Source organism: Simochromis diagramma, unplaced genomic scaffold, assembly GCF_900408965.1.
Source record: "Simochromis diagramma unplaced genomic scaffold, fSimDia1.1 OVJJ01000387.1, whole genome shotgun sequence".
Taxonomy (NCBI): domain Eukaryota; kingdom Metazoa; phylum Chordata; class Actinopteri; order Cichliformes; family Cichlidae; genus Simochromis; species Simochromis diagramma.
The window spans coordinates 2,497,315-2,505,458 of NW_024387152.1; the positions used below are offsets into that span (position 1 = coordinate 2,497,315).

The 8,144-nt window shown below is 38.1% G+C and overlaps 1 protein-coding gene across 1 annotated transcript; it reads left to right on the forward strand.

The window, feature by feature from the left end:
• Positions 1 to 241: 241 nt before the first annotated feature.
• On the forward strand, positions 242 to 7,533 carry slc26a10 (solute carrier family 26 member 10). The gene is made up of 18 exons (XM_040048227.1): positions 242 to 618; positions 1,026 to 1,136; positions 2,219 to 2,376; positions 2,487 to 2,651; positions 2,743 to 2,895; positions 2,971 to 3,053; positions 3,158 to 3,305; positions 3,402 to 3,515; positions 3,711 to 3,788; positions 3,873 to 3,968; positions 5,124 to 5,230; positions 5,422 to 5,491; positions 5,655 to 5,837; positions 5,967 to 6,021; positions 6,207 to 6,295; positions 6,423 to 6,477; positions 6,612 to 6,718; positions 6,804 to 7,533. Exons 1-18 carry the CDS (start codon positions 354 to 356, stop codon positions 6,840 to 6,842), a joined length of 2,076 nt encoding a protein of 691 aa, XP_039904161.1. The 5' UTR covers positions 242 to 353; the 3' UTR covers positions 6,843 to 7,533.
• Positions 7,534 to 8,144: the final 611 nt, after the last annotated feature.

Consider the following 8,144-nt stretch of genomic DNA (forward strand, 5'->3'; position numbering starts at 1 on the left):
GAGAGTGAAGGACAGGAAGATTGTATGTCTGGCTTTCTATCTTCTGCTGGGGGAAAAACAAAAAAAACTTTTAGCAGTAGGACCCAGAGGATTTCTCTCGGGGGGAAAATCGACCAGCACACCTTTATGATTTCTGAGGCTGGACAAAGATGTGAAAAAACTTGTTGATTACTGTAAGAAAAAAAAAGTAGAGCTATGAGCAATGTCATTGGCTACTTAGAGTCTGACAGGAAAATGTAATGGCTCTTGAGGTCAGAGTAGAGTCAACTATAAATGTATTATAACTGACAACACCTCTACTGAGTCAACTGCTGCGGCTGCACGGTGTCATTAGTCATCTCTGCAGGGACAACATGAGCGCTTCTGTTGCTGTGTACAGGAGCATTTACACGGAGGACCGATTCAAACAGGCTTACGGCTCTGACGATAACGCCAGTGGAAGCTTGCGGCTCCGGGAAAAACTCGCAGGGAGGTGCAGGTGTTCAAAGCGAGCCTGCCTTCACCTGTTGAGGGAGAGAGTGCCCATTTTCAGCTGGCTGCCAAGATACAAGCTAAAGAAATGGATTCTAGGAGATACCATAGCAGGACTCACAGTCGGTATTCTTCATATTCCTCAAGGTGAGAAAACACTGCGTCGAGAAAAAGAAAAAAGAAAAAAGTTTGCGTTAGAATTAATTACTTGGAGCTTCTCTCGTACTTTAATTTTTTTTTAATTGAAATCCTACATTGCCAAAATTTAATATTAACAAAAAAAAAAAGCATCTCACGACAAAACATAGTTCATTATTAATACTGATACTTTGAAATAAATTTATTTTGAACAAGTATTTCAAAAATGTTTCAACTGTAAACTTCAAACTTCTTAAATGTACATTTACATAGTTGGTGTCTGATCTGGTCACACTGCACCTTCATCGCCTTAGTGTGAAGAACAGGAACAGATCGTAAATTCCTAAATGAAAGAGAAGCAACACACCATTAACTGTCCTTTCCTTCTCTCCTTCTTCTTCCCCCCCTCTAAACAGGCATGGCCTTTGCTCTACTCACATCCGTGGCTCCGATATTTGGTCTTTACACCTCTTTCTTTCCTGTTGTCCTTTATATGTTTTTTGGCACGGGTCGCCATGTATCCACAGGTAAGATGTTAGTCCACAGGGTGTCTATTTATTCACAGAGAAGTGTATAAGATGAAATTCAATAATCTGGGACAACAGCAGAGTCATGATCAGATGTAACCCTCACATACTGTGCATATTTCATGCCCTCTCTGTAAGTTTTGATGAGGTCAAGAACTTCCACGTAATAAGCGTCTATACTGAATTTCGAACTACAGATCTCTGTAAAATACCCTGCATGTCATTATTAAACGGAACCTTAATCTTTTATTATTGTTTCAGAGAGCAGGTGGAGTGTTTTTGTTTGTTTGTTTTTATGTCCTGTTTTATAGCAGCAATAATTATTTGAATATGGCCAGAACATTCTAGAGCTGTTGGGATTTACTATATAACCATGTAAAACTATTACAATTAAAAAGCCATTACAATCATAACTACCATCTATATCATCAGTATTTATTAAAAAACAACTCTTTTGTTTATTGCAAACTACTGAGTGCATTCGTTGAAATTTTATAATCATATGAAACTCACAATGGTTCTATTGATCTTGGTTGTAATCTCACTTATCTCAGAATATATATTAGATTATTTTATGGCATTGCTCGTGCTTGCAGTTGCAGATTTAATGACCTCTGGGCTTCTGTGCACCTTAAATGGTCGCTGCTACACAGTTTTCCTATTTCACAGTTTCAAAGAGCAGCTGGAGTCTGACACCAGGGGAACCTGGGTAAATGTGATGAACAAAGGCAGTTGTTGGGACAGTCAATGTCCCCCTTGAACCACCAGTATCACATAAAAATACACACAGACAGTTTCACAATTTGAAGATTTCCTAAAAACACCATTTCCAATGTCTCAATAGATGCAGGTCAAATTTGACCAAGCCTTAAATATACTGAATCTTCTAGCTTGTAAATAATATATTTCCCTTTTTTGTGTTTTGGTTAATTTTAGGAAAAGTCATCACATTTCAGGCTATGAAAAACAGGTCAATGTTACCCCACCTGTATGTGAGGGTTAAATGATTTGAAGCATATATCTTGGAATTAAAGTCAGATTACTTTTATATTGCTTTATGGATATGTTTGGCCTCTTTTCAGGGACCTTTGCTGTAGTGAGTTTGATGACTGGCTCTGTGGTGGAGCAGCTGGTTCCCAGTCCTCTGGAGATTAACTCAAGTTCTTCTGAAGCGAGTGACTTTGAAGCCCAGAGAATTGGAGTGGCCTCAGCTATAGCACTTCTCTCAGGAATTATTATGGTAAAACAGACACAGAAAGTCAATAAAGTGAAATAATAGCAAATGTAGCAGATTCCTCCGTGTATGTGTGTATCAAACTCACAGTGTTACATTAAACTGTTTTCGCCCAGCTCTGCATGTTTGCTCTTCAGCTGGGATTTCTCTCCACCTACCTATCTGAGCCAATTGTTAAGGCCTTCACCAGTGCTGCCGCCTTCCATGTCACCATCTCACAGCTGCAAAGCATGCTGGGCCTGCGGCTCCCTCGCCACACTGGGACCTTCTCTCTCTTCAAGGTAAAAAGCAGTGCTTCTTGGTGAAGAAGAAGTGTTCTCATTGGAGCAAAGAGTTATTTTTTGTAGTCTTATCACGGTCTTGTGTGCTCAGACTTTAGCATCAGTGATGGAAAACCTGCCTCACACTAACATGGCGGAGCTGCTGATCTCTTTGGTGTGTTTGGCCATCCTGGTACCAGTTAAGGAGCTCAACATGCGTTTCAGGAAACGCCTCCGAACACCTATCCCTGTGGAGATCCTCACGGTTAGTTAACTAGCTTTGTGAACGCTAAAGATATATTTAATAATTTACAGTTGTAACTCTGACTTTATGCTTCAGGTGATTATTGCCACAGGTGTGGCTTATGCCTGCTCACTGGACTCCACTTACAACATTGAGATAGTTGGCCATATCCCTGCTGGGTAAGCTTTTAGGCTTACATTTAAAAATAAAATAAAATAAAAGACTGATTCATTCAGTAGTTAAAAGTGCTCTGACTAATTTTCACAAATCTTGTGGTCTTCAGATTCCCGAGGCCACAATTGCCTGCCTTTCACATGTTCCCTGCTATTGCTGGGGACACAATAGCCATAACATTTGTTGGCTATGCTGTGTCCGTCTCACTGGCAATGATTTATGCCGATAAACATGGATATTCTATACACCCCAACCAGGTAAAATGTAGGAATGTCACTGCTCCTTGTTCAAATGGTGAAATCGATTCTTGCAAATCTGTCAGGTATTTGGACTGAACCTGTGTTTTATTTCAGGAGCTGCTGGCTCATGGGATCTCCAACACAGTGTCATCCTTTTTTACCTGCTTCCCTAGCTCAGCCACTTTAGCCACCACTAATATACTCGAGAGTGCTGGAGGATACACACAGGTAGCATACATGATATTCAGTTTCCACTAAGAGTTCTCACCAAGGAGCAGAAAATGTGACACCTGATGTTATACTGATGTTATAATAGGAGCAGAAAAACATGCTTCAATTTCCAAACAATCTGCACAGAGAATACAAAATGCTAATTTTACATTTAACATAGAAATCCTTGTATCTTTTGGTGTATTCGTGCAGCTCTCTGGGTTGTTCACTAGTCTTGTTGTCCTGATTGTTCTTCTGCTAATTGGACCACTGTTCTACTTCCTACCCAAGGTGAGCTTAAATATGTGTCTCAACAACCTTTAGAGAAGGAGAGGGGGCAAGTTCACTTATCCTATCCTTTGTCTTTGTCTGCAGGCAGTCCTGGCATGCATCAATGTTACCAGCCTCAGACAGATGTTCCTGCAGTTCCAAGACTTACCTGACCTGTGGAGAATCAGCAAAATTGACTTTGTAAGGCCACTCAAAAGCAAGCTATAACACGATAAGTGTTTCTCACCTCTGAAGACAAATAAATACCAGAAAACAGAAGAATGATTATTTAATGCAGCCAGAATCTTTATTTATTTTAAAACACTGCAAATAGACATATAAATAGCTATCTCAGGGATTAAATATATAGATAAACTTCTGTACGCTGCCAGAAAGGACTATTTCGCTGGTCCGGCCCACATGAGATCAAAGTGTAATGTAAAATGAGCTTGGCATCCCTGCTCTACATCATCGGTAGGATTTCTTTTTTGACCATAACCTGCTTTTGTTTGTTTATGATAAAAAAAAACCCAAAAACCTCTGAGCAACAAATTGAACAAAAATGCTGGCAGTAGCAAACATGATACAAGTTAAAACACAAAAATGCAAATTGATATTTTAATTTCTATTTTTTTTTTTTAAAAAAAAGGTCTGAAGATTAAATAAATGCTCCAGTTTAAAAAAATGAGAATTTTCTGGCCATTTTCATATAGTTCAGGCTTTACAGGGTTAAAGCCTCATGTCATATTGCTGGGTTTTTCCTCAAAATTTCCAGAATTGCAGCAGAAGTTCTTGCTGGCAGTGTGGAGATAGAAGACTGACCTCATAGCTGTCATCCAGACTTCTAAGTAATTAGTGCAGCAACTAATGTAACTTTAAGAATTAGTGACACAGATTTCCTTGGTCTAGTGAACATTTTACACAGGTGGGGTGAAGTATATTATAATGTTTAATTTAATCATGCAGGATAAAAGTATCTCCAGCTTTGAACTGTGTCAAAGTATGTGCCATTTAAAGAAATGCTGTGAATATTTTTCCATGCACGTCTTCCATACTTTGTAATACTAACACTCAATTATTCCAAGTTCATTTGACAAATTGATGTCACCTGTACTGTCTTTAAACAATAAGTGCGGCATCATCAGTTGCCAGACTTTTTGAAATAAACACTGCCTGAAGCCAAGAAGCATTAATCAGGGCCCTGGAATCCTGACCTACTGGAACACGGGGAGCACATCACATAAATTGCTTGATCCTTGCACCTTCGCATTAATTGCTAGGCTAGAATTAATCATAATTTATATCCTGTTATATCCTGACAAGACAATGCATTATTGTGTCTCTGTTTGTGTGTAGATGGTTTGGCTTGTAACTTGGCTCTCTGTGGTGATACTCAATGTGGACCTTGGCCTGGCTATCGGGGTGGTCTTCTCTATGATGACTGTCATCTGCCGCACACAAAGGTACATTTTCCATTCCCTCTGCACAAATACCATAGTGCAATCCAGCAAAAGCACTTATAAGGGAAAATGTGCACATCTGGAAGGTTAAAAATAAAACTCACATAAACACAAACATCATACTTCATGTATGTAAGTAGCATATGTGGTCTATCATAACTTCTTATATTAATTTAAAGTTTATGATTTAACAGGGCTGGTTGTTCAGTGCTTGGTCGGGCCAGCAACACAGAAATTTACAGACCTCTGGAGAACCATAACAAGGTGAGCGAGGGTTACTTCTCTTCTTTGAAATATGAAAATGAGCAACCAGCTCCAGAAATATACAAACTTTCTCTCACCCTGTCAATATCTCGTCAAATTTGCATGTGGATTTGCAGTATGAACATCCAAGAATACAGGTGATGCATTTCTATTTTTCTTACAGTGCTACGAAGTGCCTGGAGTGAAAATCCTGACTTACAACGGGCCCATTTACTACGGCAACCGCAGCTTCTTCAGGGAGGAAATGATTAGGCTGTTGGGCCTGACACCAGAGAAGATCCGCAGGCGGGAGAAGGCCATAAAAGCCCTGGAGAAACGGGAGAGGGAGACCACTGTCAGCACTGTGGTATGATTATTTCTATTCCTCGTTAATCTGAGTCACAAAATATTTAAAAAAAATAGAGTACACATACATGGTAAAAATACAAAATACTTACTTCAGTAACTTTCCGCTTCCCCCTGTGTTTTTTTGTAGGAAAGAGGGATTACAAACACATCGTTTTCCTCAGAAAATGAGTTCTTCAAATCAGGTAAGCAATGACTTTGTATAAGTGTATGCTAAGTAAACAATTCTAAATACAACTGCTATTTCATGAATTTAAAAAAAAAATATCAAGAGACTTTTTCACACCATATTAACATTTTCTGAAGACGTTCTTGTATTGCAAATAGTTTGAAAGTAAAAAACTTTCAAATGAATCCATTTTTTCTGCAGAAACATCTGAAAGCTATGACCAGGCAGTGTTAATCGATTGCAGCAGCGTGATATTTGTTGATGTTGCTGGAGCAAGACTCCTGACACAGGTTAGTCGGTGAAAGTAAGACCTAATTGAAAACATTGAGCCTGAATTACACCATGTCACTGTATAGGCTTTTCCTTATTTCTTGATGCATTGTAATCAGTGCAATTTATTGCTTTTCCCCCCTTTAGATGTGTACTGAGTGCCAGAAAGTTGGAGTTCATGTATATTTGGCTAACTGCAATGGTGAGGCCCATGTACCTCAAATATTTTATTCCTAATTGTTTTCTTTCTGCTTTATTCTGTGCAAACTTTTATGTAGAAGCTTTCATATTTTCTAGAGAGAGTATACATGCTGACCGCTTGTTCTCTGTGCACAGAGAGTGTTTTAAAGATCCTAACGTCCAGTGGGCTGATGAAATACATGAATCCACAACATATCTTTGTCACCGTCCACGATGCTGTGGTGTATATCCAACAGCAGAAGGTAAATGTCAGAGTATTTTATAAATAGATGAGACTTTAAATTCTGATAATAAGAACAATGATGTTAACTATCTTGTTTGTTGCAGGAAAAACCTTCAGCGAACACTACGACAGTTTGGGTATGAGGCTGAAGGAAGGTGATGAGTTATGTTCCCCTCAACCAAGTGTTGAGCGCTAAAATGGCAGAGACCATTTTAGCTGCTGTAATAGCTAAGACTGTACTTGCCAGTGTTTGAAAGGCGCAGTAGCCTGTTGTAGCATGAAGTCTTAATTTGTGTTAACTTCTTACATGATAGTTTTACCATGTTTTTTATTTTTCAAATATCAGACTGACTGCCAAACTTAAATCAAAATCAAATCAAGCAGAAGGAATTGGTCCACAACACAAAACCCATCAATACAAAACAATAAAAAAAATGATATATATGACTGACGTGAATTGTTTTCGCCCGTTTTTTTTTTTTTTTAGTTGTTGTATAATTTTGTATTTTTATTGTTGTATATGATGTATTTTGGCATGTTATCAGCATTGGTTGTATTTATTTTTTGTTGTTTTTAATACAAATGCATTTCATGCACATTGTATATATTTTTCTTTTACTATGCATATTTATACATTTTGAAATCTGTGCTTCAGTATGCAGTCATGTACAGTAAATAGCACTGCGACTCCAGAAAGGCTGAATAAAAGACTTTAGGAATGAGCTGCGGCGACTGTGCCACCCAGTGGCTGTTCTGACAATGAATACATCTTACAAACAAAACCTGGAGCATTTTAGTGAATAAAAACATGCAATAAATAGAAGTAAAACGTCATCTGTAGGTTTCTAAATCAATGTATTGATTAGCAATAGTTATTAAGTGTGAAGACTTATACTTTTGAAGGAAAACGGTGTGGAATGTGAAGAATGCCACTCTCTGAGATTTGGAAGGGGGGAGAAGAGCAGTCTTTGTACTTTATCAGCCATTGTAAACCAGACGGTCTGGAGTGAGAAAGATTAAAAAAATACTACAAAGTCTCATAGCAGCAGGGAAAATTATATTTTAGTATTATAAAAAAATGAAAAGAACAAACAAACAAACAAAACAAACAAACCCAAAAACAATTGGAGAAAAACAGGTTATTAATCTTGCAGATTACTGGTTAATTTATGATACAAAATGCAGTTTTCACTGGAAACACATAAACATGCCACTTTTATTCTGGTATGTGTATCTGTCTTTACTTTCAAAACGCAGACATATTCTAAAAAATGTGATGAAATCTGCTATATTCATTACAATAACTGAAAGCATCTCACACTGTTATGCTGCCCTCTGCTGTCCGACGGGTAAAAACCTCCCTGCTATCACATTCTTGTTACCTTGACCTGATAAAACTACATGTAGTGACTGAGAGTCAAAAACCAGGACAAAAAAACAAAAAA

Bases quoted from the DNA above. Each gene is read 5' to 3' on its own strand.
- slc26a10 (XM_040048227.1), top strand. From the start codon at position 354: ATGAGCGCTTCTGTTGCTGTGTACAGGAGCATTTACACGGAGGACCGA. The intron at 3,054-3,157 runs GTAAGCTTTTAG...TGTGGTCTTCAG, and splicing joins GTTGGCCATATCCCTGCTGG to ATTCCCGAGGCCACAATTGC. The intron at 3,516-3,710 runs GTAGCATACATG...GTATTCGTGCAG, and splicing joins GTGCTGGAGGATACACACAG to CTCTCTGGGTTGTTCACTAG.